This window comes from Hyperolius riggenbachi, unplaced genomic scaffold (assembly GCF_040937935.1).
Source record: "Hyperolius riggenbachi isolate aHypRig1 unplaced genomic scaffold, aHypRig1.pri scaffold_174, whole genome shotgun sequence".
Classification (NCBI taxonomy): Eukaryota; Metazoa; Chordata; class Amphibia; order Anura; family Hyperoliidae; genus Hyperolius; species Hyperolius riggenbachi.
The window spans coordinates 229186-256760 of record NW_027152385.1 but is presented as its reverse complement, the minus strand read 5'-3'; the positions used below and the strand labels follow the sequence as shown (position 1 = coordinate 256760).

Genomic DNA, 27575 nt, shown 5'->3' with positions numbered 1-27575 from the left:
ATGGCTGCAGGGGGCTGGTAGAAGCGGGGCTAGCTGGCAGCGGGGGACCAGAGGATTAGTGAGTGGCTGCGAGGGCACAGGACTGCTGCAGGGGGCTGGTAGAAGCAGAACTAGCTGGCAGCGGGGACCAGAGGATTAGTGAGTGGCTGCGAGGTCACAGGACTGCTGCAGGGGGCTGGTAGAAGCAGAACTAGCTGGCAGCAGGGGCCAGAGGATTAGTGAGTGGCTGCGAGGGCACAGGACTGCTGCAGGGGGCTGGTAGAAGCAGAACTAGCTGGCAGCGGGGGACCAGAGGATTAGTGAGTGGCTGTGGGGGCACAGGACTGCTGCAGGGGGCTGGTAGAAGCAGAACTAGCTGGCAGCGGGGGACCAGAGGATTAGTGAGTGGCTGCGAGGGCACAGGACTGCTGCAGGGAGCTGGTAGAAGCAGAACTAGCTGGCAGCGGGGGACCAGAAGATTAGTGAGTGGCTGCGAGGGCACAGGACTGCTGCAGGGGGCTGGTAGAAGCAGAACTAGCTGGCAGCGGGGGACCAGAGGATTAGTGAGTGGCTGCGAGGGCACAGGACTGCTGCAGGGAGCTGGTAGAAGCAGAACTAGCTGGCAGCGGGGACCAGAGGATTAGTGAGTGGCTGCGAGGGCACAGGACGGCTGCAGGGGGCTGGTAGAAGCAGAGCTAGCTGGCAGCGGGGGACCAGAGGATTAGTGAGTGGCTGCGAGGGCACAGGACTGCTGCAGGGGGCTGGTAGAAGCAGAACTAGCTGGCAGCGGGGGGAGCAGAGGATTAGTGAGTGGCTGCGAGGGCACAGGACTGCTGCAGGGGGCTGGTAGAAGCAGAACTAGCTGGCAGCGGGGGACCAGAGGATTAGTGAGTGGCTGCGAGGGCACAGGACTGCTGCAGGGGGCTGGTAGAAGCAGAACTAGCTGGCAGCGGGGGGACCAGAGGATTAGTGAGTGGCTGCGAGGGCACAGGATGGCTGCAGGGGGCTGGTAGAAGCAGAACTAGCTGGCAGCGGGGGACCAGAGGATTAGTGAGTGGCTGCGAGGGCACAGGACTGCTGCAGGGGGCTGGTAGAAGCAGAACTAGCTGGCAGCGGGGGACCAGAGGATTAGTGAGTGGCTGCGAGGGCACAGGACTGCTGCAGGGGGCTGGTAGAAGCAGAACTAGCTGGCAGCGGGGGGACCAGAGGATTAGTGAGTGGCTGCGAGGGCACAGGATGGCTGCAGGGGGCTGGTAGAAGCAGAACTAGCTGGCAGCGGGGGACCAGAGGATTAGTGAGTGGCTGCGAGGGCACAGGACTGCTGCAGGGGGCTGGTAGAAGCAGAACTAGCTGGCAGCGGGGGGACCAGAGGATTAGTGAGTGACTGCGAGGGCACAGGACTGCTGCAGGGGGCTGGTAGAAGCAGAACTAGCTGGCAGCGGGGGACCAGAGGATTAGTGAGTGGCTGCGAGGGCACAGGACTGCTGCAGGGGGCTGGTAGAAGCAGAACTAGCTGGCAGCGGGGGAGCAGAGGATTAGTGAGTGGCTGCGAGGGCACAGGACTGCTGCAGGGGGCTGGTAGAAGCAGAACTAGCTGGCAGCGGGGGAGCAGAGGATTAGTGAGTGGCTGCGAGGGCACAGGACTGCTGCAGGGGGCTGGTAGAAGCAGAACTAGCTGGCAGCGGGGGACCAGAGGATTAGTGAGTGGCTGCGAGGGCACAGGACTGCTGCAGGAGGCTGGTAGTAGCAGAACTAGCTGGTGGCGGGGGACCAGAGGATTAGTGAGTGGCTGCGAGGGCACAGGACTGCTGCATGGGGCTGGTAGAAGCAGAGCTAGCTGGCAGCGGGGGACCAGAGGATTAGTGAGTGGCTGCGAGGGCACAGGACTGCTGCAGGAGGCTGGTAGAAGCAGAACTAGCTGGCAGCGGGGGACCAGAGGATTAGTGAGTGGCTGCGAGGGCACAGGACTGCTGCAGGGGGCTGGTAGAAGCAGAGCTAGCTGGCAGCGGGGGACCAGAGGATTAGTGAGTGGCTGCGAGGGCACAGGACTGCTGCATGGGGCTGGTAGAAGCAGAGCTAGCTGTCAGCGGGGGACCAGAGGATTAGTGAGTGGCTGCGAGGGCACAGGACTGCTACAGGGGGCTGGTAGAAGCAGAACTAGCTGGCAGCGGGCGACCAGAGGATTAGTGAGTGGCTGCGAGGGCACAGGACTGCTGCAGGGGGCTGGTAGAAGCAGAACTAGCTGGCAGCAGAGGACCAGAGGATTAGTGAGTGGCTGCGAGGGCACAGGACTGCTGCAGGGGGCTGGTAGAAGCAGAACTAGCTGGCAGCGGGGGAGCAGAGGATTAGTGAGTGGCTGCGAGGGCACAGGACTGCTGCAGGGGGCTGGTAGAAGCAGAGCTAGCTGGCAGCGGGGGACCAGAGGATTAGTGAGTGGCTGCGAGGGCACAGGACTGCTGCATGGGGCTGGTAGAAGCAGAGCTAGCTGGCAGCGGGGGACCAGAGGATTAGTGAGTGGCTGTGGGGGCACAGGATGGCTGCAGGGGGCTGGTAGAAGCAGAACTAGCTGGCAGCGGGGGACCAGAGGATTAGTGAGTGGCTGCGAGGGCACAGGACAGCTGCAGGGGGTTGGTAGAAGCAGAACTAGCTGGCAGCGGGGGACCAGAGGATTAGTGAGTGGCTGCGAGGGCACAGGACTGCTGCAGGGAGCTGGTAGAAGCAGAACTAGCTGGCAGCGGGGACCAGAGGATTAGTGAGTGGCTGCGAGGGCACAGGACTGCTGCAGGGGGTTGGTAGAAGCAGAACTAGCTGGCAGCGGGGGACCAGAGGATTAGTGAGTGGCTGCGAGGGCACAGGACTGCTGCAGGGAGCTGGTAGAAGCAGAACTAGCTGGCAGCGGGGACCAGAGGATTAGTGAGTGGCTGCGAGGGCACAGGACTGCTGCAGGGGGCTGGTAGAAGCAGAACTAGCTGGCAGCGGGGGAGCAGAGGATTAGTGAGTGGCTGCGAGGGCACAGGACTGCTGCAGGGAGCTGGTAGAAGCAGAACTAGCTGGCAGCGGGGACCAGAGGATTAGTGAGTGGCTGCGAGGGCACAGGACTGCTGCAGGGGGCTGGTAGAAGCAGAACTAGCTGGCAGCGGGGGAGCAGAGGATTAGTGAGTGGCTGCGAGGGCACAGGACTGCTGCAGGGGGCTGGTAGAAGCAGAACTAGCTGGCAGCGGGGGAGCAGAGGATTAGTGAGTGGCTGCGAGGGCACAGGATGGCTGCAGGGGGCTGGTAGAAGCAGAACTAGCTGGCAGCGGGGGGACCAGAGGATTAGTGAGTGGCTGTGGGGGCACAGGACTGCTGCAGGGGGCTGGTAGAAGCAGAACTAGCTGGCAGCGGGGACCAGAGGATTAGTGAGTGGCTGCGAGGGCACAGGATGGCTGCATGGGGCTGGTAGAAGCAGAACTAGCTGGCAGCGGGGGACCAGAGGATTAGTGAGTGGCTGCGAGGGCACAGGACTGCTGCAGGGGGCTGGTAGAAGCAGAACTAGCTGGCAGCGGGGGGACCAGAGGATTAGTGAGTGGCTGTGGGGGCACAGGACTGCTGCAGGGGGCTGGTAGAAGCAGAACTAGCTGGCAGCGGGGGACCAGAGGATTAGTGAGTGGCTGCGAGGGCACAGGATGGCTGCATGGGGCTGGTAGAAGCAGAACTAGCTGGCAGCGGGGGACCAGAGGATTAGTGAGTGGCTGCGAGGGCACAGGACTGCTGCAGGGGGCTGGTAGAAGCAGAACTAGCTGGCGGCGGGGGACTGGAGCAGCAGTGAGTGACTGCGAGGGCACAGGATGGCTGCAGGGGGCTGGTAGAAGCAGAACTAGCTGGCAGCGGGGGACCAGAGGATTAGTGAGTGGCTGTGAGGGCACAGGATGGCTGCAGGGGGCTGGTAGAAGCAGAACTAGCTGGCAGCGGGGGAGCAGAGGATTAGTGAGTGGCTGCGAGGGCACAGGACTGCTGCAGGGGGCTGGTAGAAGCAGAACTAGCTGGCAGCGGGGGACCAGAGGATTAGTGAGTGGCTGCGAGGGCACAGGACTGCTGCAGGAGGCTGGTAGAAGCAGAACTAGCTGGCAGCGGGGGAGCAGAGGATTAGTGAGTGGCTGCGAGGGCACAGGATGGCTGCAGGGGGCTGGTAGAAGCAGAACTAGCTGGCAGTGGGGGACCAGAGGATTAGTGAGTGACTGCGAGGGCACAGGATGGCTGCAGGGGGCTGGTAGAAGCAGAACTAGCTGGCAGTGGGGGACCAGAGGATTAGTGAGTGGCTGCGAGGGCACAGGATGGCTGCAGGGGGCTGGTAGAAGCAGAGCTAGCTGGCAGCGGGGGACCAGAGGATTAGTGAGTGGCTGCGAGGGCACAGGATGGCTGCAGGGGGCTGGTAGAAGCAGAACTAGCTGGCAGCGGGGGACCAGAGGATTAGTGAGTGGCTGCGAGGGCACAGGATGGCTGCAGGGGGCTGGTAGAAGCGGGGCTAGCTGGCAGCGGGGGACCAGAGGATTAGTGAGTGGCTGCGAGGGCACAGGACTGCTGCAGGGGGCTGGTAGAAGCAGAACTAGCTGGCAGCGGGGACCAGAGGATTAGTGAGTGGCTGCGAGGTCACAGGACTGCTGCAGGGGGCTGGTAGAAGCAGAACTAGCTGGCAGCAGGGGCCAGAGGATTAGTGAGTGGCTGCGAGGGCACAGGACTGCTGCAGGGGGCTGGTAGAAGCAGAACTAGCTGGCAGCGGGGGACCAGAGGATTAGTGAGTGGCTGTGGGGGCACAGGACTGCTGCAGGGGGCTGGTAGAAGCAGAACTAGCTGGCAGCGGGGGACCAGAAGATTAGTGAGTGGCTGCGAGGGCACAGGACTGCTGCAGGGGGCTGGTAGAAGCAGAACTAGCTGGCAGCGGGGGACCAGAGGATTAGTGAGTGGCTGCGAGGGCACAGGACTGCTGCAGGGAGCTGGTAGAAGCAGAACTAGCTGGCAGCGGGGACCAGAGGATTAGTGAGTGGCTGCGAGGGCACAGGACGGCTGCAGGGGGCTGGTAGAAGCAGAGCTAGCTGGCAGCGGGGGACCAGAGGATTAGTGAGTGGCTGCGAGGGCACAGGACTGCTGCAGGGGGCTGGTAGAAGCAGAACTAGCTGGCAGCGGGGGGAGCAGAGGATTAGTGAGTGGCTGCGAGGGCACAGGACTGCTGCAGGGGGCTGGTAGAAGCAGAACTAGCTGGCAGCGGGGGACCAGAGGATTAGTGAGTGGCTGCGAGGGCACAGGACTGCTGCAGGGGGCTGGTAGAAGCAGAACTAGCTGGCAGCGGGGGGACCAGAGGATTAGTGAGTGGCTGCGAGGGCACAGGATGGCTGCAGGGGGCTGGTAGAAGCAGAACTAGCTGGCAGCGGGGGACCAGAGGATTAGTGAGTGGCTGCGAGGGCACAGGACTGCTGCAGGGGGCTGGTAGAAGCAGAACTAGCTGGCAGCGGGGGACCAGAGGATTAGTGAGTGGCTGCGAGGGCACAGGACTGCTGCAGGGGGCTGGTAGAAGCAGAACTAGCTGGCAGCGGGGGGACCAGAGGATTAGTGAGTGGCTGCGAGGGCACAGGATGGCTGCAGGGGGCTGGTAGAAGCAGAACTAGCTGGCAGCGGGGGACCAGAGGATTAGTGAGTGGCTGCGAGGGCACAGGACTGCTGCAGGGGGCTGGTAGAAGCAGAACTAGCTGGCAGCGGGGGGACCAGAGGATTAGTGAGTGACTGCGAGGGCACAGGACTGCTGCAGGGGGCTGGTAGAAGCAGAACTAGCTGGCAGCGGGGGACCAGAGGATTAGTGAGTGGCTGCGAGGGCACAGGACTGCTGCAGGGGGCTGGTAGAAGCAGAACTAGCTGGCAGCGGGGGAGCAGAGGATTAGTGAGTGGCTGCGAGGGCACAGGACTGCTGCAGGGGGCTGGTAGAAGCAGAACTAGCTGGCAGCGGGGGAGCAGAGGATTAGTGAGTGGCTGCGAGGGCACAGGACTGCTGCAGGGGGCTGGTAGAAGCAGAACTAGCTGGCAGCGGGGGACCAGAGGATTAGTGAGTGGCTGCGAGGGCACAGGACTGCTGCAGGAGGCTGGTAGTAGCAGAACTAGCTGGTGGCGGGGGACCAGAGGATTAGTGAGTGGCTGCGAGGGCACAGGACTGCTGCATGGGGCTGGTAGAAGCAGAGCTAGCTGGCAGCGGGGGACCAGAGGATTAGTGAGTGGCTGCGAGGGCACAGGACTGCTGCAGGAGGCTGGTAGAAGCAGAACTAGCTGGCAGCGGGGGACCAGAGGATTAGTGAGTGGCTGCGAGGGCACAGGACTGCTGCAGGGGGCTGGTAGAAGCAGAGCTAGCTGGCAGCGGGGGACCAGAGGATTAGTGAGTGGCTGCGAGGGCACAGGACTGCTGCATGGGGCTGGTAGAAGCAGAGCTAGCTGGCAGCGGGGGACCAGAGGATTAGTGAGTGGCTGCGAGGGCACAGGACTGCTACAGGGGGCTGGTAGAAGCAGAACTAGCTGGCAGCGGGCGACCAGAGGATTAGTGAGTGGCTGCGAGGGCACAGGACTGCTGCAGGGGGCTGGTAGAAGCAGAACTAGCTGGCAGCAGAGGACCAGAGGATTAGTGAGTGGCTGCGAGGGCACAGGACTGCTGCAGGGGGCTGGTAGAAGCAGAACTAGCTGGCAGCGGGGGAGCAGAGGATTAGTGAGTGGCTGCGAGGGCACAGGACTGCTGCAGGGGGCTGGTAGAAGCAGAGCTAGCTGGCAGCGGGGGACCAGAGGATTAGTGAGTGGCTGCGAGGGCACAGGACTGCTGCATGGGGCTGGTAGAAGCAGAGCTAGCTGGCAGCGGGGGACCAGAGGATTAGTGAGTGGCTGTGGGGGCACAGGATGGCTGCAGGGGGCTGGTAGAAGCAGAACTAGCTGGCAGCGGGGGACCAGAGGATTAGTGAGTGGCTGCGAGGGCACAGGACAGCTGCAGGGGGTTGGTAGAAGCAGAACTAGCTGGCAGCGGGGGACCAGAGGATTAGTGAGTGGCTGCGAGGGCACAGGACTGCTGCAGGGAGCTGGTAGAAGCAGAACTAGCTGGCAGCGGGGACCAGAGGATTAGTGAGTGGCTGCGAGGGCACAGGACTGCTGCAGGGGGTTGGTAGAAGCAGAACTAGCTGGCAGCGGGGGACCAGAGGATTAGTGAGTGGCTGCGAGGGCACAGGACTGCTGCAGGGAGCTGGTAGAAGCAGAACTAGCTGGCAGCGGGGACCAGAGGATTAGTGAGTGGCTGCGAGGGCACAGGACTGCTGCAGGGGGCTGGTAGAAGCAGAACTAGCTGGCAGCGGGGGAGCAGAGGATTAGTGAGTGGCTGCGAGGGCACAGGACTGCTGCAGGGAGCTGGTAGAAGCAGAACTAGCTGGCAGCGGGGACCAGAGGATTAGTGAGTGGCTGCGAGGGCACAGGACTGCTGCAGGGGGCTGGTAGAAGCAGAACTAGCTGGCAGCGGGGGAGCAGAGGATTAGTGAGTGGCTGCGAGGGCACAGGACTGCTGCAGGGGGCTGGTAGAAGCAGAACTAGCTGGCAGCGGGGGAGCAGAGGATTAGTGAGTGGCTGCGAGGGCACAGGATGGCTGCAGGGGGCTGGTAGAAGCAGAACTAGCTGGCAGCGGGGGGACCAGAGGATTAGTGAGTGGCTGTGGGGGCACAGGACTGCTGCAGGGGGCTGGTAGAAGCAGAACTAGCTGGCAGCGGGGACCAGAGGATTAGTGAGTGGCTGCGAGGGCACAGGACTGCTGCAGGGAGCTGGTAGAAGCAGAACTAGCTGGCAGCGGGGGACCAGAGGATTAGTGAGTGGCTGCGAGGGCACAGGACTGCTGCAGGGGGCTGGTAGAAGCAGAACTAGCTGGCAGCGGGGGACCAGAGGATTAGTGAGTGGCTGCGAGGGCACAGGACTGCTGCAGGGGGCTGGTAGAAGCAGAACTAGCTGGCAGCAGAGGACCAGAGGATTAGTGAGTGGCTGCGAGGGCACAGGACTGCTGCAGGGGGCTGGTAGAAGCAGAACTAGCTGGCAGCGGGGGAGCAGAGGATTAGTGAGTGGCTGCGAGGGCACAGGACTGCTGCAGGGGGCTGGTAGAAGCAGAGCTAGCTGGCAGCGGGGGACCAGAGGATTAGTGAGTGGCTGCGAGGGCACAGGACTGCTGCATGGGGCTGGTAGAAGCAGAGCTAGCTGGCAGCGGGGGACCAGAGGATTAGTGAGTGGCTGTGGGGGCACAGGATGGCTGCAGGGGGCTGGTAGAAGCAGAACTAGCTGGCAGCGGGGGACCAGAGGATTAGTGAGTGGCTGCGAGGGCACAGGACAGCTGCAGGGGGTTGGTAGAAGCAGAACTAGCTGGCAGCGGGGGACCAGAGGATTAGTGAGTGGCTGCGAGGGCACAGGACTGCTGCAGGGAGCTGGTAGAAGCAGAACTAGCTGGCAGCGGGGACCAGAGGATTAGTGAGTGGCTGCGAGGGCACAGGACTGCTGCAGGGGGTTGGTAGAAGCAGAACTAGCTGGCAGCGGGGGACCAGAGGATTAGTGAGTGGCTGCGAGGGCACAGGACTGCTGCAGGGAGCTGGTAGAAGCAGAACTAGCTGGCAGCGGGGACCAGAGGATTAGTGAGTGGCTGCGAGGGCACAGGACTGCTGCAGGGGGCTGGTAGAAGCAGAACTAGCTGGCAGCGGGGGAGCAGAGGATTAGTGAGTGGCTGCGAGGGCACAGGACTGCTGCAGGGAGCTGGTAGAAGCAGAACTAGCTGGCAGCGGGGACCAGAGGATTAGTGAGTGGCTGCGAGGGCACAGGACTGCTGCAGGGGGCTGGTAGAAGCAGAACTAGCTGGCAGCGGGGGAGCAGAGGATTAGTGAGTGGCTGCGAGGGCACAGGACTGCTGCAGGGGGCTGGTAGAAGCAGAACTAGCTGGCAGCGGGGGAGCAGAGGATTAGTGAGTGGCTGCGAGGGCACAGGATGGCTGCAGGGGGCTGGTAGAAGCAGAACTAGCTGGCAGCGGGGGGACCAGAGGATTAGTGAGTGGCTGTGGGGGCACAGGACTGCTGCAGGGGGCTGGTAGAAGCAGAACTAGCTGGCAGCGGGGACCAGAGGATTAGTGAGTGGCTGCGAGGGCACAGGACTGCTGCAGGGAGCTGGTAGAAGCAGAACTAGCTGGCAGCGGGGGACCAGAGGATTAGTGAGTGGCTGCGAGGGCACAGGACTGCTGCAGGGGGCTGGTAGAAGCAGAACTAGCTGGCAGCGGGGACCAGAGGATTAGTGAGTGGCTGCGAGGGCACAGGACTGCTGCAGGGAGCTGGTAGAAGCAGAACTAGCTGGCAGCGGGGACCAGAGGATTAGTGAGTGGCTGTGGGGGCACAGGACTGCTGCAGGGGACTGGTAGAAGCAGAACTAGCTGGCAGCGGGGACCAGAGGATTAGTGAGTGGCTGTGGGGGCACAGGACTGCTGCAGGGGGCTGGTAGAAGCAGAACTAGCTGGCAGCGGGGACCAGAGGATTAGTGAGTGGCTGTGGGGGCACAGGACTGCTGCAGGGGGCTGGTAGAAGCAGAACTAGCTGGCAGCGGGGACCAGAGGATTAGCGAGTGGCTGCGAGGGCACAGGACTGCTGCAGGGGGCTGGTAGAAGCAGAACTAGCTGGCAGCGGGGGACCAGAGGATTAGTGAGTGGCTGCGAGGGCACAGGACTGCTGCAGGGGGCTGGTAGAAGCAGAACTAGCTGGCAGTGGGGGGCCAGAGGATTAGTGAGTGGCTGCAAGGGCACAGGACTGCTGCAGGGGGCTGGTAGAAGCAGAACTAGCTGGCAGCGGGGGACCAGAGGATTAGTGAGTGGCTGCGAGGGCACAGGACTGCTGCAGGGGGCTGGTAGAAGCAGAACTAGCTGGCAGTGGGGGGCCAGAGGATTAGTGAGTGGCTGCGAGGGCACAGGACTGCTGCAGGGGGCTGGTAGAAGCAGAACTAGCTGGCAGCGGGGGGCCAGAGGATTAGTGAGTGGCTGTGGGGGCACAGGATGGCTGCAGGGGGCTGGTAGAAGCAGAACTAGCTGGCAGCGGGGGGCCAGAGGATTAGTGAGTGGCTGTGGGGGCACAGGACTGCTGCAGGGGGCTGGTAGAAGCAGAACTAGCTGGCAGCGGGGGACCAGAGGATTAGTGAGTGGCTGTGGGGGCACAGGACTGCTGCAGGGGGCTGGTAGAAGCAGAACTAGCTGGCAGCGGGGACCAGAGGATTAGTGAGTGGCTGCGAGGGCACAGGACTGCTGCAGGGGGCTGGTAGAAGCAGAACTAGCTGGCAGCGGGGGACCAGAGGATTAGTGAGTGGCTGCGAGGGCACAGGACTGCTGCAGGGGGCTGGTAGAAGCAGAACTAGCTGGCAGCGGGGACCAGAGGATTAGTGAGTGGCTGCGAGGGCACAGGACTGCTGCAGGGGGCTGGTAGAAGCAGAACTAGCTGGCAGCGGGGGGACCAGAGGATTAGTGAGTGGCTGCGAGGGCACAGGACTGCTGCAGGGGGCTGGTAGAAGCAGAACTAGCTGGCAGCGGGGACCAGAGGATTAGTGAGTGGCTGCGAGGGCACAGGACTGCTGCAGGGGGCTGGTAGAAGCAGAACTAGCTGGCAGCGGGGGGACCAGAGGATTAGTGAGTGGCTGCGAGGGCACAGGACTGCTGCAGGGGGCTGGTAGAAGCAGAACTAGCTGGCAGCGGGGGACCAGAGGATTAGTGAGTGGCTGCGAGGGCACAGGACTGCTGCAGGGGGCTGGTAGAAGCAGAACTAGCTGGCAGTGGGGGGCCAGAGGATTAGTGAGTGGCTGCGAGGGCACAGGACTGCTGCAGGGGGCTGGTAGAAGCAGAACTAGCTGGCAGCGGGGGGCCAGAGGATTAGTGAGTGGCTGCGAGGGCACAGGACTGCTGCAGGGGGCTGGTAGAAGCAGAACTAGCTGGTGGCGGGGGACCAGAGGATTAGTGAGTGGCTGCGAGGGCACAGGACTGCTGCAGGGGGCTGGTAGAAGCAGAACTAGCTGGCAGCGGGGGGACCAGAGGATTAGTGAGTGGCTGCGAGGGCACAGGATGGCTGCAGGGGGCTGGTAGAAGCAGAACTAGCTGGCAGCGGGGGACCAGAGGATTAGTGAGTGGCTGCGAGGGCACAGGACTGCTGCAGGGGGCTGGTAGAAGCAGAACTAGCTGGCAGCGGGGGAGCAGAGGATTAGTGAGTGGCTGCGAGGGCACAGGACTGCTGCAGGGAGCTGGTAGAAGCAGAACTAGCTGGCAGCGGGGGACCAGAGGATTAGTGAGTGGCTGCGAGGGCACAGGACTGCTGCATGGGGCTGGTAGAAGCAGAGCTAGCTGGCAGCGGGGGACCAGAGGATTAGTGAGTGGCTGCGAGGGCACAGGACTGCTGCAGGGGGCTGGTAGAAGCAGAACTAGCTGGCAGCGGGGGACCAGAGGATTAGTGAGTGGCTGCGAGGGCACAGGACTGCTGCAGGGGGCTGGTAGAAGCAGAACTAGCTGGCAGCGGGGGACCAGAGGATTAGTGAGTGGCTGCGAGGGCACAGGACTGCTGCAGGGGGCTGGTAGAAGCAGAACTAGCTGGCAGCGGGGGACCAGAGGATTAGTGAGTGGCTGCGAGGGCACAGGTCTGCTGCAGGGGGCTGGTAGAAGCAGAACTAGCTGGCGGCGGGGGACCAGAGGATTAGTGAGTGGCTGCGAGGGCACAGGATGGCTGCAGGGGGCTGGTAGAAGCAGAACTAGCTGGCAGCGGGGGACCAGAGGATTAGTGAGTGGCTGCGAGGGCACAGGACTGCTGCAGGGGGCTGGTAGAAGCAGAGCTAGCTGGCAGCGGGGGAGCAGAGGATTAGTGAGTGGCTGCGAGGGCACAGGATGGCTGCAGGGGGCTGGTAGAAGCAGAACTAGCTGGCAGCGGGGGAGCAGAGGATTAGTGAGTGGCTGCGAGGGAACAGGACTGCTGCAGGGGGCTGGTAGAAGCAGAACTAGCTGGCAGCGGGGGGCCAGAGGATTAGTGAGTGGCTGTGGGGGCACAGGATGGCTGCAGGAGGCTGGTAGAAGCCCCAGGTGAGTAAAACTCATTTTTTTTTTCTGGCTTAAGGTTCACTTTAAGTCCCCGCTGGGCATGCGCGATACACTCAGCGATACACTCAGCAGCAGCAAGCAGAGGCTCTATTACTACACACAGAGAGAGCCAGGCTGGACTGAGGACACGCCCCGTGGGGTTGGGGGCGGGGCAGCCACGCCCACAGGCGGTATAGACGGCGGCAGCTGCAGAAGTGACGTCAGACACACGTGACGCGCCCTCCTCTGCCCGCAGACAAGATGGCGGCGTACTGGCTGTTGGCTGGCCGGCTGCAGGTGAGCGTGTGTCGGGGCTGCGGCCGGTGCTGCGGGTGTGCGGGGCGGGGAGAGGCCGGGGCTGAGGGGGGAGGATCCGGGGGGCGGGGCTGCGGGGGCCGCGCGGGGTGTCCTCCACACGTGACCGGGCTGACCTCACTGACAGCTGTGACCCGCGGGCGGCTCGTCTCCATGGTAGCGGCCCCTCTGCACGGCCTCTCTGCGGGGTGATTGGCTGCGGCCCGGCTACGTCACGCCTCCCCTCCCCCGCCTCAAGGTGATCCCAAGGTGACCCCTGAGGGATGTGGGGGGCGCCCTGTGTGTGGCCACGCCCCCTGATAACTCCTCCCCTGTGGGGTCCTCACATGTAGCCCCTCCCCCTGCAACCAAGGCAATCTCCCCTGGTAACAGGAGAGCATGGTGACCTCCCCCGGTAACAGCGCAACCATGGCAACCTCCCCCGGTAACAGCGCGACCTTCCGGTAACAGCGCAACCATGGCAACCTCTCCTGGTAACAGCGCGACCTTCCCCCGGTAACAGCAACCATGGTGACCTTCTGCCCCCCCCCCCCCCCCTGGTAACAGTGCAAGCATGACGACCTCCCCCCGGTAACAGCGCGACCATGGTGTCCTCCCCTGGTAACAGCGCAAACGTGGGAAACAGTGCGACCACGGTGACCTTCCCAGTAACAATGCAACCGTGGCAACCTTCCTCTATAACAGTGTGACCATGGTGACCTCCCCGGTAACGGTAGGACCATGGCAACCTCAGCTAGCAGTGCAACCGTGGCAACCTTCCTCCGTGACAGTGAGACCATGGCGACCTCCCCTGGTAACAGTGAGACCGTGGCAACCTTCCTCTGTAACAGTGTGACCATGGTGACCTCCCCGGTAACGGTAGGACCATGGCAACCTCAGCTAGCAGTGCAACCGTGGCAACCTTCCTCTGTAACAGTGTGACCATGGTGACCTCCCCGGTAACGGTAGGACCATGGCAACCTCAGCTAGCAGTGCAACCGTGGCAACCTTCCTCTGTAACAGTGTGACCATGGTGACCTCCCTGGTAACGGTGCGACCATGGCAACCTCAGCTAGCAGTGCAACCGTGGCAACCTTCCTCCGTGACAGTGAGACCATGGCGACCTCCCCTGGTAACAGTGAGACCGTGGCAACCTTCCTCTGTAACAGTGTGACCATGGTGACCTCCCCGGTAACGGTAGGACCATGGCAACCTCAGCTAGCAGTGCAACCGTGGCAACCTTCCTCAGTGACAGTGTGACCATGGTGACCTCCCCTGGTAACAGTGTGACCGTGGCAACCTTCCTCTGTAACAGTGTGACCATAGTGACCTCCCCGGTAACGGTGCGACCATGGTAACCTCAGCTAGCAGTGCAACCATGGCAACCTTCCTCCGTGACAGTGTGACCATGGTGACCTCCCCTGGTAACAGTGTGACCATGGTGACCTCCCCCATGACCTATTTCTCCCCCCCCCCCCCCCCCCATATTCTCTGTGCGAGGAGGAAACCCCTTACATGCTGAGCAGCCCGTGTCCGGCCCGGTGTATGCCCCATCGTCTGTGACGAGGACTGTCAGATCTTACTGCTGTCTGGAGTCCCTGTCACTACTGCCTCTCTCACTGCCAGCTGTTGTGGGAAGGGTCACCATTAATAGCCAATAGCTAGTCCTACAGGCATAACAATAGACCCTGCAACGGATGCAGCCGCAGGGGGGCCCAAAAGCCACCGGGGGTCCTGTCCTGAGAGACTGACAACTAAGGGCACAGAGGAAAAAAAACTTTCTGCTCTCTGCACAATTGTTCTAATAATCTGCGCAGCCACTGATAAGGAATCATACAAAGTTTTGTAGACCGTCCCTATTCAGTGTGCAGCAGGCTCTTGTGTACAGTGCTCTCCCCCAACCTCTTTATCCCTCCCCAAGTGCTGTGTACTGTAGTGATGCTGGAGGAGTCTGCAGAGCCAGTTCTGCTCCATCAGAGATGGACAGAGTGAGTGTAATAAGCTGCGGCTGGGAGCACACTCATCTGTTGGTTTCCTGTATGCGTTTTCTGCACACCACGTGTGTCTGTATGTGTGACATGTACGTTTTATCACAGAAGTTAATGTAATTGATACAGAAAATGCTGCAGTGCAGGGAGCACTGTTTTTTTATCTGCATAGGTAAAATATATTCAAGAGTGAACTAGCCAGTTGAATAACATTCTCAAGTTTACCTGTGCAGGAAGTGAGGGGTGGGGCTGGGTTGTCGGGAGGGGGCCTCATCCAAAGTTTTTTTTTTGGGGGGGCCGCAGTGATTTCTAGTTACGCCCCTGGACACAAGACCACATATGGCAAGCAATCCAATCTTCTTTCAGTCCTCCACACATTGTCCACGCAGTCAGTCAGCCCAGAGCTAGTCCTACAGGAGACACATGACCACGTGTGGCAAGCAATCCTGTCTTCTGCCAGTCCTCCACACATTGTCCACGCAGTCAGTCAGGCAATAGCTAGTCCTACAGGAGACGTATGACCACGTGTGGCAAGCAATCCCATCTTCTGCCAGTCCTCCACACATTGTCCACGCAGTCAGTCAGGCAATAGCTAGTCCTACAGGAGACGTATGACCACGTGTGGCAAGCAATCCCATCTTCTGCCAGTCCTCCACACATTGTCCACACAGTCAGTCAGCCAATAGCTAGTCCTACAGGAGACGTATGACCACGTGTGGCAAGCAATCCCATCTTCTGCCAGTCCTCCACACATTGTCCACGCAGTCAGTCAGCCAATAGCTAGTCCTACAGGAGACGTATGACCACGTGTGGCAAGCAATCCGATCTTCTTTCAGTCCTCCACACATTGTCCACACAGCCAATAGCTAGTCCTACAGGAGACACATGACCACGTGTGGCAAGCAATCCGATCTTCTTTCAGTCCTCCACACATTGTCCATACAGCCAATAGCTAGTCCTACAGGAGACACATGACCACGTGTGGCAAGCAATCCCGTCTCCTGCCAGTCCTCCACACATTGTCCATGCAATGAATCTGCTGATGTCTGATAAGTCTGCATGATGTGGAGATGAGGACGATCGAGCCAATAATAGCCAGCCTGACATAGAGTATATCCCTTCTATATACTATACATGTTCCGGGGCTGGGAATTGTCATGTGATCAGTCTGTTTAGGGAACTGGATCATATGTTTGTATCAGCATGTGACAAATATTGGGTTGTCTCACTACAGCTGCTCCTAATCTCTCATTTTCCTGTTTCAGCAAGCCCTGGGCCATGGCACACGGAAGATTCATATTTCAGCCGCTCTCTGCCAGCGAGCCAAGGTGGCCATGAGCCACTTTGAGCCCAATGAATACGTCAGCTATGAGGTCATGGACAAAAACATCAACATCGTCCGCAAACGGTAAGCATATGTGCCTTCTGCAGGGCTCTGATTGGTGGTTGGTGTATTAACGGATACCAGAGCCGAATAGACCGGGGAAGCGGGCATATACCGTCACCTGTCCTGATGCCCACCGCTTTCCCTGCATTCTACCTAAATGCCCTTCCCGCAGCCTCTCCCAGGTCACCGGAGTCGGGCACTACTGCGCAGGTGCTACAATGTGTGGCCGGGAGTGCAAAGCGTGTAATGTTCTGCTCATGACCTAGTGACATCATGCGCTCCCAGCGGCCTGCACAGTAGTGCCCGACTCCAGTGACCTGCAAGAGGCTGCCGGAGGGGCATTTAGGTAGAGTGCGGGGGGAGAGGTGGGCATCAGGATAGGTGACAGTATATGCCCACGTCCCCCCGTTCTCTAGGTTTATTTGGCTCTGGTATCCTTTAACCACTTCTCTGCCACATGATTCTTCCTCTTCAAAACCAGAGCAATTTTTACATCGCGCTCCTCCCATTCATTTGTCCAATAACTTTATCACTATTTATCACGCAGAGAAGATCTATATTTTTTTTTTTTTTCCTGGGACAAACTAGGCTTTCTTTGGGAAGTTCGTTTTGCTAAGAATTATTTTATATGCATTTTACAGGGAAGAAGAAATAAAATTAAATATTAATAAAATGTGTTTCGATACATAAAACCCACACTTTTTTTTTTTTTTTTTTTTTTTTTTTTACTACAACAATAATTACAAGCCATTATATACAAAAAATAATAGTAATATACCCTCATGACATACATATTTAAAAAAAAAATCCCTAAGGTAACTTTTTATGTAGTGTAATTTATTTTATTTTTCTATGTAATAGTGTACAATAGTGAATTTGGGTGTATTTTACTTTTCAGCCACAAGATGGCTACACACATAATTATTGTAGTGTGTGTACTGTGTGTGTGTGTGTGTGTGTGTGTGTGTGTGTGTGTGTGTGTGTGTTTTTTTAAGACTGCTTGTATTTTTAACATTGCAAGCTGTAGCTCCGTTTTTGATCCGAGCCAAAAAAAACTGAGCTACGGATACGTTTTTTAATACAAGTGTGACTCGAAGAGGCTGCGTCACACTGCCACAAGCTCTCATATACCACAGGCACAGTGATTGGGGTTGGGAACGGCTGTTTCCCATTCTCTGATCACGGAAGGGCGGCACTGCAGCAAAAGTGAATGGAAGCGACTAACGTGAACAGCAGCAGTAAGTAAACAGTGTGTGTATATATACACCTCTGACCTGCAAGTGAAGTGCACAGGGGAGCATGTATATGTACAAAGGATCTGGAACTGGTTAAATATACAGTGCATTCGGAATGTATTCACAGCACATCACTTTTTCCACATTTTATGTTACAGCCTTATTGCAAAATGAGCGGAATTCTTCACACAGCACACCATACTGACAACGCAAAAAAAGTTTATTTGAGGTTTTGGCAAATTAAAAATAAAAAAACTGAGAAATCCCATGTACTCACAGCCTTTGCTCAATACTTTGACACACCTTTGGCAGCAATTACAGCCTCAAGTCTGAGTGAATGTGATGCCACAAGCTTGGCACACCTATCCTTGGCCAGTGTCGCCCATTCCTCTCTGCAGCACCTCTCAAGCTCCTCTCTGTCCATGTGCGTTCTCATTTTTTTTTATTTTTTTTTAATTAAATTTGCAAAAATCTCAATTATCTTTTATGTCATTATGGGGCACAGTGTGTAGAATTCAAAGAAAAAATGACTATTTTTTGGAATAAGGCTGTAGCATAAGAAAATGTAGAAAAAGTGATGTGCTGTGAATACTTTCGAGGTGCACTGTGAAAGACCAGTATGCATACCATGGCATTCAGCAGGTATAGAATGACCTGTATAGTGATTATATACATTATGCCGGTTTCGATAATAAACTGGAGTAAATCTTTACCTAATGGTTTGCTTTAAAGCATACATGTCAAACTCTGGCCCATGGGCAAAATCTGGCCCTCAGAGCCATCAGATTTGGCCCTCAGGTGGTTTCCCCACTTTGCATTATGTTTGGCCCACTTAGGACTACCAGAAAAGCTATATTGGAGGGTAAGCCCTTGGTCACCAGGGAAGCCATACGAGGGGGAAAGCACTAGCTACCAGGGAACTGTATAGGAGGGGGACCACTAGAAACCAGGGAACAGTATAGGGGGGCTCTAGACACAAGAGAACTGTAGAGGGTGCTATTAGACACCAGGGAACCTTTATAAGGGAGGGAGGTGGCCACTAGACATTGAGGTTGGCCCGTGACTTGGTCCCAGAGCTCAATTTCGGCCCACTTTGTATTTGTTTGACAACCCTGCTTTAAATCAACTGATGGCCGAAACAAAGCTGGACCTCAGTGTTGATGTCTTCAGCCTCACATGTCTGTTCTGTAGTGTGGGTGTGGCCAGGTGACGTGTACAGCCTCACATGTCTGTTCTGTAGTGTGGGCGTGGCCAGGTGACATGTACAGCCTTACATGTCCTGTAGTGTGGGCGTGGCCAGGTGACGTGTACAGCCCCACATGTCTGCGTTGTGTAGTGTGGGCGTGGCCAGGTGACATGTACAGCCCCACGTGTGGGTAGGAGCAGGTGACGTACAGCCCTTGTGTTCTGTAGTGTGGATGGGTGTGGCCAGGTGACGTGTACAGCCTCACATGTCTGTTCTGTAGTGTGGATGGGTGTGGTCAGGTGACGTGTACAGCCTCACATGTCTGTTCTGTAGTGTGGATGGGTGTGGCCAGGTGACGTGTACAGCCCCACATGTCTGTTCTGTAGTGTGGGTGTGGCCAGGTGACGTGTACAGCCCCACATGTCTGTTCTGTAGTGTGGGCGTGGCCAGGTGACATGTACAGCCCCACATGTCTGCGTTGTGTAGTGTGGGCGTGGCCAGGTGACATGTACAGCCCCACGTGTGGGTGGGAGCAGGTGACGTACAGCCCTTGTGTTCTGTAGTGTGGATGGGTGTGGCCAGGTGACGTGTACAGCCTCACATGTCTGTTCTGTAGTGTGGATGGGTGTGGTCAGGTGACGTGTACAGCCTCACATGTCTTTCCTGTAGTGTGGGCGTGGCCAGGTGATATGTACAGCCCCGCATAGTCTGTTCTGTAGTGTGGGTGTGGCCAGGTGACATATACAGCCCCACGTCTGTGTTCTGTAGTGTGGGCAGGTGACGTACAGCCCTTGTGTTCTGTAGTGTGGTTGGGTGTGGCCAGGTGACGTACAGCCCTTGTGTTCTGTAGCGTGGTTGGGTGTGGCCAGGTGACGTGTACAGCCCCGCATGTCTCTGTTCTGTAGTGTGGGTGTGGCCAGGTGACGTACAGCCCTTGTGTTCTGTAGCGTGGATGGGTGTGGCCAGGTGACGTGTACAGCCCCGCATGTCTCTGTTCTGTAGTGTGGGTGTGGCCAGGTGACGTACAGCCCTTGTGTTCTGTAGTGTGGATGGGTGTGGCCAGGTGATGTACAGCCCTTGTGTTCTGTAGTGTGGATGGGTGTGACCAGGTGACGTACAGCCCTTGTGTTCTGTAGTGTGGATGGGTGTGACCAGGTGACGTACAGCCCTTGTGTTCTGTAGCGTGGATAGGTGTGGCCAGGTGACGTGTACAGCCCCACATGTCTGTGTTCTGTAGTGTGGGTGTGACCAGGTGACGTACAGCCCTTGTGTTCTGTAGTGTGGATGGGTGTGACCAGGTGACGTACAGCCCTTGTGTTCTGTAGTGTGGATGGGTGTGACCAGTTGACGTGAGCACTTTGACCAAAGCTCTCCTCTCCATACATGAACACTAGAGGGCGCGGGTATGTGTACACGCCTCCTGGTGTTACTGGATGGGAGCAGGAGAGAAGCCGGTGATCTGTCTTGTCTTTCAGCCATCAGTTGATCTTCAGGAGGGGTGACTCTATATGATGCAGCTTTCATGGTTCGGAGATGATGGTAGATCAGTTTCCTCGACCATCTTGCCTGATATTCCAGACAGAAGTAATCGCACTGCTTCAGTGTTCTCATTCTCTTTTTATTTGTGCAGTTTGGATCGGCCACTCACCCTGTCGGAGAAGATTGTGTATGGACATCTGGATGACCCAGTAAAGCAAGACATAGAGCGGGGGAAGACTTACCTCCGCCTGCGTCCTGATAGGGTGGCCATGCAAGATGCCACTGCGCAGATGGCCATGATGCAGTTCATCAGCAGCGGGCTGCCCAGAGTCTCCGTGCCTTCAACCATCCACTGTGACCATCTGATCGAGGCCCAGCTCGGGGGAGAGAAGGACCTGCAGAGGGCGAAGGTACGAGGCCCGGAACTCCACTCCCTTCCCGCCATTCCATTCACTTTCTCCTGAGGTTACTCCTAGGTAAGTGATCTGCAAACTTGGCTCTCCAGCTGTTAAGGAACTACAAGTCCCACGATGCATTTGCCTTTATGAATCATGACTGTGGCTGTCAGACTCCCGCAATGCATTGTGGGACTTGTAGTTCCTTCACAGCTGGAGAGCCAAGTTTGCAGATCACTGACCTAGGTGATAGTTTCAAACTTTATTAATAAAAGGCCTTTTAAAGTGATCCCAAGGTGAACAAGCATGCAGCAGATCAGGTGCTCTGACTCAGCTGACTCCGGTTTTACTGGATTAGCCATATGCTTGTTCCAGGGTTCTGACTCACACTACTTATGTCAGAAGATCGACAAAACTGCCAGGCAACTGGGATTGTTTACAAGGGAATAAATATGGCAGCCTCCATATGCCTCTTATCTCAGGTTCCCTTTAAGCCACCAACAGGCAAGAAATTACTATGAATAATTTAGACAGGACTTTCATCTACTTTTGGTGTTTTTACAGTTGCAGACGATGGAAAGTTATTTTATACAGAAGATGACAAATGATCTGATAGGAGAAAGTGAAATGAATGAGGGCTTCTGATGTTATCCTGAAGGGCCAGAGTTCATGAAATGCAGGGAAAATTCATTCTAGATCATTTTGAAATGAACGAGGTGTTTATAAAGTTTTTACAACTTAGGCTGGTTGGTAATACTGTACATACAGTTGTGCTGATAAGTTTACATCCCCTGGCAGAATTAGATTTGTTAAAGGATACTGCAGCCGAAAGGCTGCTGAGAGAGAAAACCTGCAATGTGTAAGGAAAGAAAAGTACATACTCACCGCTCCCTGCCGTCGGGTCCCGCTCGTCAGCCACAGCTCCCAGTACTGACCGACTCTCCTGACCCCTGACCCGGACATACTGCGCTGCGCATGCGCAGTATGTAATCTTCGCTTCATGACACCAGAAGTACGGACACTCCCCCGCCTCCTGCGTGTGTGCTTCAGCGGCTCCACTATAAAGCTAGCTATAAAGCGGGGGAGTGTCCGTACTTCTGGCGTCATGATGCGACGCCAGAAGCGAAGATTACAGGACATACTGCGCATGCACGGCGCAGTATGTCCGAGTCAGGGGTCAGGCGAGTCGGCCAGTACCAGGAGCTGTGGCTGACGAGCGGGACCCGACGGCAGGGAGCGAGGAGTATGTACTTTTCTTTCCCTACACATTGCAGGTTTTATCTCTCAGCAGCCTTTCGGCAGCAGTATCCTTTAAACATTTTTCATAGAATATGAATAACAGAAACGTTTCTTTCATTCATGGTTAGTGGTTGGGTGAAGCAGTTTGTCGAAGAACTGTGTTTGCTCTTTTTAAATCTTAATCTCTACACAAACTACCCAAATGACCCTGATCAGAAGCTGGTGATTTGTCCCGATAACGTGCTCACAATTTGGCACAAATGGCTTTTAATGGCTATTAAAGGTAACTCTCTTCACCTGTGAGCTGTCTGCCTGTAATTAGCGGGTGTGTATAAAAGGTCAGTAAGTTTCTGGACTCCTGGCGGACCCTTCCATCCTTCATCCAGTGCTGCGCTGATGTGTTTTGGATTCTAAGTCATGGGGAAAGCAAAATAAATGTCAAACTAGCTTGGGGGGAAAAGGTAGTTGAATGCTTTAAAACAGGAAAGAGATAAGAAAATATCCATGGAATTGAGAATGCCAATCAGCGGTGTTCAAAGTGGAAAGTGTTGGATTCTATTAAAATCAAACCAGATTCCGGTATACCAACTGGGGTTTCAGCCATAACTGCCAGGAAAATTGTTGGGGATTCAAGGAAAAACCCACAAATAACTTAGAGGCTCAGAGACTAAATAAAGTACAGCTCTGATACTTACCCGGGGCTTCCTCCCGCCCCACAAACACGTCTTAAGTCCCGCGCCGTCCTCCCGCAGTCTGCTGTTCAGCCGCGGTGATCAGTTACCAGCCTCAGTGATGTCCGGGTTTACTGCGCATGCGCGGGAGGTCTACACATGCGCGGGAGGTCTGCACATGCGAGTAGACCCTGACTGGCATTGACTGAGGCCAGTAACTGAGATCACCGCAGCTGAATGGCAGACCGCGGGAGGACGGCGCGGGACTTGCACGTGTTTATGGGGCGGGAGGAAGCCCTGGGTAAGTATCAGAGCTGTACCTTATTTTGTCTCTGAGTCTCTTTAAGGTGAAATGCAGAACTCCCTGAAAACAATGTGGTGTGGCAGTTTCAAGACGCAATAAGGAGTCATTTAAAGAAAGATGGGCAGCATTGTTGAGTTACTAGAAGAGGGCAATTACTACACAAATGCCACAAAGTAACCGCTTACAATAAGAAAAGCAGCACAGAGACAAGCCTCAAACCTTCTGGCACAGTCATTTCAAGCGATGAGACTAAAATTGAACTTTTTTGCCTCAATCATAAACTCTACATTTGGAGAGGAGTCAACAAGGCCTATGATGAAAGGTACACCACTCCTACTGTGAAGCATGGTGGTGGATCGCTGAATGGTTTGGGGATGTGTGAGCTACAAAGGCACATGGAATTTGGTCAGAATTGCTGGTGATAGGAATGCATTGTTATCATAAAATACTGGAGGAAAATTTTCTCCTCAACCAGGAAGTTGAGCATGAGACATTTCAGCATGACGATGATCCAAAACGCAAAGCCAAGTGGACCTGTCATTGGCTACAGCAGCGTAAAGTGAAGGTTCTGGAGTGGCCATCTCAGTCTCCTGACCTCAATATCATTAAAGAGAATCTGTATTGTTAAAATCACACAAAAGTAAACATACCAGTGCGTTAGGGGACATCTCCTATTACCCTCTGTCACAATTTCGCCGCTCCTCGCCGCATTAAAAGTGGTTAAAAACAGTTTTAAAAAGTTTGTTTATAAACAAACAAAATGGCCACCAAAACAGGAAGTAGGTTGATGTACAGTATGTCCACACATAGAAAATACATCCACACACAAGCAGGCTGTATACAGCCTTCCTTTTGAATCTCAAGAGATCATTTGTGTGTTTCTTTCCCCCTTCAGCTCTCATCCACTGAAGTGTCAGGCTGTTTCTTCCTGCAGAGTGCAGACAGCTCTGCCTGTATGTAATTCCTCAGTATGTGAAAGCCCAGCCAGCTCAGAGGACGATTTATCCAGCTTGTAAAAGATAATAGAGCAGAGAGAAGCTGCACTAATCTAAATAACACACAGGCAGTGTGCAGAGAGGGGCCTGGAGGGGGGAGATGCATCACAGAACCACAACACTGAAGAACTTGGCAGCCTTCCAGACACAGGCTGACAAGTCTGACAAGAGAGAGATAAGTTGATTTATTACAGAGATGGTGATAGTAGAAAGTGCTGCAGTAAGCCAGAACACATTAAAATAGCTTTTGGAACTTGTAGGATGATAAAAAACAGGATGCAATTTTTGTTACAGAGTCTCTTTAAGCCCCTCATTTACGGGAACTGGAGGCTTTTTGCAAGGAAGAATGGGCAGCTTTACCATCTGAGAAGATAAAGAGCCTCATTCACAACTGCCACACAACGTTAAGCTGTCATTGATAACGAGAGCAATACACGGTACTAAGAACCGCACTATGTAAACGTTTCATTAGGTTTATGTGGGTAGTTTGTGTTGTGATTATGACTTAGAGTGAACACAGTTGTTTGGCAATAAATGGCTTCTGCCAACCACTAACCATGAGTGAGAAGTTTTTGTGTTATCATTCATATTATCTGAAAAATGGAACATAAATTCTGCCAGTTTATGTAAACTTGTGACTGTATATAGCGACCTTTTTCTGTACGCTGTATGACTTTCACAGCACTAGTTTATGGCCAGGAGAAGGAAGGCATAACCCGCCAGTATGCAGAAAATCCATGCAAATAGGGAGAACATACTAACTCCATGCATTGTGTCCTGGCTTACATGTGATCCCGGCACTAGTGCTGCACAGCTGCCATCCTCTGTGATCCCGGCACTAGCGCTGCACAGCTGCCATCCTCTGTGATCCCGGCACTAGCGCTGCACAGCTGCCATCCTCTGTGATCCCGGCACTAGCGCTGCCATCCTCTGTGATCCCGGCACTAGCGCTGCCATCCTCTGTGATCCCGGCACTAGCGCTGCACAGCTGCCATCCTCTGTGATCCCGGGACTAGCGCTGCCATCCTCTGTGATCCCGGCACTAGCGCTGCACAGCTGCCATCCTCTGAGATCCCGGGACTAGCGCTGCACAGCTGCCATCCTCTGAGATCCCGGGACTAGCGCTGCACAGCTGCCATCCTCTGTGATCCCGGGACTAGCGCTGCACAGCTGCCATCCTCTGTGATCCCGGGACTAGCGCTGCACAGCTGCCATCCTCTGTGATCCCGGCACTAGCGCTGCCATCCTCTGTGATCCCGGCACTAGCGCTGCACAGCTGCCATCCTCTGTGATCCCGGGACTAGCGCTGCACAGCTGCCATCCTCTGTGATCCCGGGACTAGCGCTGCCATCCTCTGTGATTCCGGGACTAGCGCTGCCATCCTCTGTGATCCCGGGACTAGCACTGCACAGCTGCCATCCTCTGTGATCCCGGGACTAGCGCTGCCATCCTCTGTGATCCCGGGACTAGCGCTGCCATCCTCTGTGATCCCGGCACTAGTGCTGCACAGCTGCCATCCTCTGTGATCCCGGGACTAGCGCTGCCATCCTCTGTGATCCCGGGACTAGCACTGCACAGCTGCCATCCTCTGTGATCCCGGGACTAGCGCTGCCATCCTCTGTGATCCCGGCACTAGTGCTGCACAGCTGCCATCCTCTGTGATCCCGGGACTAGCACTGCACAGCTGCCATCCTCTGTGATCCCGGGACTAGCGCTGCACAGCTGCCATCCTCTGTGATCCCGGCACTAGCGCTGCCATCCTCTGTGATCCCGGCACTAGCGCTGCACAGCTGCCATCCTCTGTGATCCCGGCACTAGCGCTGCACAGCTGCCATCCTCTGTGATCCCGGCACTAGCGCTGCCATCCTCTGTGATCCCGGGACTAGCGCTGCCATCCTCTGTGATCCCGGGACTAGCACTGCACAGCTGCCATCCTCTGTGATCCCGGGACTAGCGCTGCCATCCTCTGTGATCCCGGGACTAGCGCTGCCATCCTCTGTGATCCCGGCACTAGTGCTGCACAGCTGCCATCCTCTGTGATCCCGGGACTAGCGCTGCCATCCTCTGTGATCCCGGGACTAGCGCTGCACAGCTGCCATCCTCTGTGATCCCGGCACTAGCGCTGCCATCCTCTATGATCCCGGCACTAGCGCTGCACAGCTGCCATCCTCTGTGATCCCGGGACTAGCGCTGCACAGCTGCCATCCTCTGTGATCCCGGGACTAGCGCTGCCATCCTCTGTGATCCCGGCACTAGTGCTGCACAGCTGCCATCCTCTGTGATCCCGGGACTAGCGCTGCCATCCTCTGTGATCCCGGGACTAGCGCTGCACAGCTGCCATCCTCTGTGATCCCGGCACTAGCGCTGCCATCCTCTATGATCCCGGCACTAGCGCTGCACAGCTGCCATCCTCTGTGATCCCGGGACTAGCGCTGCACAGCTGCCATCCTCTGTGATCCCGGCACTAGCGCTGCACAGCTGCCATCCTCTGTGATCCCGGCACTAGCGCTGCACAGCTGCCATCCTCTGTGATCCCGGCACTAGCGCTGCCATCCTCTGTGATCCCGGGACTAGCGCTGCACAGCTGCCATCCTCTGCTGCCCTTTGTCTTAACTTTTGACATTTTTCCTTTTTAACATTTAACTTTTTTTTTTTCTGTTTACATGCTTGTAATTTGTTTTTCACTTTCCCCACCAGGATATCAATAAGGAGGTGTACAACTTCCTGGCGACGTCCGCAGCAAAGTACGGGGTCGGATTTTGGAAGCCAGGATCAGGCATCATCCATCAGGTAAGTCCTATATACTGCTCCTCCTCAGGTGTCTCAGCTTACCCAGAATGCACTGCAGGGTGTCTCTCCTCTGGTCTCTCAGCTTACCCAGAATGCACTGCAGGGTGCCGCTCCTCGGGTCTCTCAGCTTACCCAGAATGCACTGCAGGGTGTCTCTCCTCTGGTCTCTCAGCTTACCCAGAATGCACTGCAGGGTGCCGCTCCTCTGGTCTCTCAGCTTACCCAGAATGCACTGCAGGGTGCCGCTCCTCGGGTCTCTCAGCTTACCCAGAATGCACTGCAGGGTGCCGCTCCTCAGGTTTCAGCTTACCCAGAATGCACTGCAGGGTGCCGCTCCTCCTCGGGTCTCTTAGCTTACCCAGAATGCACTGCACATTCTAGCAGTCATTAGAGGTTTCTCCTTGTCTTTTGTGTTTGTTGCTGGTTCTGTTTTGGAACAATTGTTTATTCCATATCGTGTTGTTTTCAGTGTTGCTGGTTTATATGAGCTTTAAGAGTTAAGCACTTTCACAACAACAGCTGAAGGAGGGGGCGGTGCCCCGATCTGTGGAATTATTGAAGATTTTAGTCTACCAATGGCCAGCATCCGATCTGAGCATGAGCAGTTCTGTAGAGAGGCGTGGCCACGCGCAGCTCAGTCTGGAGGGGGTAGAGATGGTAGAGAAGTGCCTGTTGCAGGAAATAAAGATGATTCCAGAGTTCTGACCCGGGACTATCCTCCTTGGTCATTCTGGGTTGTTGTTGTCTGAATTGTTATTATATTGGGACTCGTTATATTCAGCAAATCTAGTGGGAGAAATTGTTTTTGTAATTTTTATTTCACACGTAAAAAGCGTGAATTATGTCAGGAACTGGCCCCGTGGCAAGGCTGCAGATACGGTTCCGGACTGCGGGTTTGACCAGATCGAGAGGGGAAGCAGCCTTAGTCGCGCTAACACATGGCTGGGACCCCTCAGAACACTTCTCACTGCCACCACTAGCTGCCGCTAGACACTTCCACTCTGCTGTCGAGTGATCTGCATGCAATCCGCGTCTTCGTATTCGGGTCAGCTTTGCGCTTTAGGCCGAATATGGGAAAAACACACACACACACACACACACACACACACACACACACTACAATCGCACAGTAGCAAGGCACAATCAGGCACTGACTTAGTAATGCAAGTTACACTGCAGTCTCTTCTAGGCTATGAGCGTTAGCTTAGTACAGCAGAAGTCAAACTTATTAAATAACTATTTAATATTACAGAAAAAAACTGGAACAATGCAGAAAAATATATACAAAAGATTTACAAAAACAAAGTAAAAATTACAAAATAAAAGTTACAAAGGTACACACAAGACAGGTTGCAGAAATAAACGTTACCAGCGTATACAGAGCGTTGTTTGCGGGAGAACACAGCTTTTGACCAGTAGTAGGGGCAGCTCTAGCGTCTTTGCTATCTCCGAAGAGCTACGAGTTGTGAAGGACCTCTGCGGGTTCTTATAGGCCCATTTGGGGCCTGGGGGTACAAGTCCAACCTG

The 27575-nt window shown here is 55.9% G+C and overlaps 1 protein-coding gene across 2 annotated transcripts in view; it reads left to right on the top strand.

Moving 5' to 3' along the window:
* The first annotated feature begins 12273 nt into the window (after positions 1–12273).
* The window catches only part of ACO2 (aconitase 2), an 86573-nt gene continuing 71271 nt past the window's right edge, over positions 12274–27575 (top strand). The window contains exons 1-4 of one of the 2 annotated variants that reach the window (XM_068264833.1): positions 12274–12382; positions 15633–15775; positions 19806–20064; positions 25956–26048. In XM_068264833.1, coding sequence (XP_068120934.1) covers positions 12347–12382; positions 15633–15775; positions 19806–20064; positions 25956–26048 — 531 coding nt within the window. In that variant the 5' untranslated portion in view covers positions 12274–12346. Of the gene's footprint in view, positions 12383–12546; positions 12639–15632; positions 15776–19805; positions 20065–25955; positions 26049–27575 lie in introns of those variants that run through there. The other variant, XM_068264834.1, reaches the window with a different exon arrangement.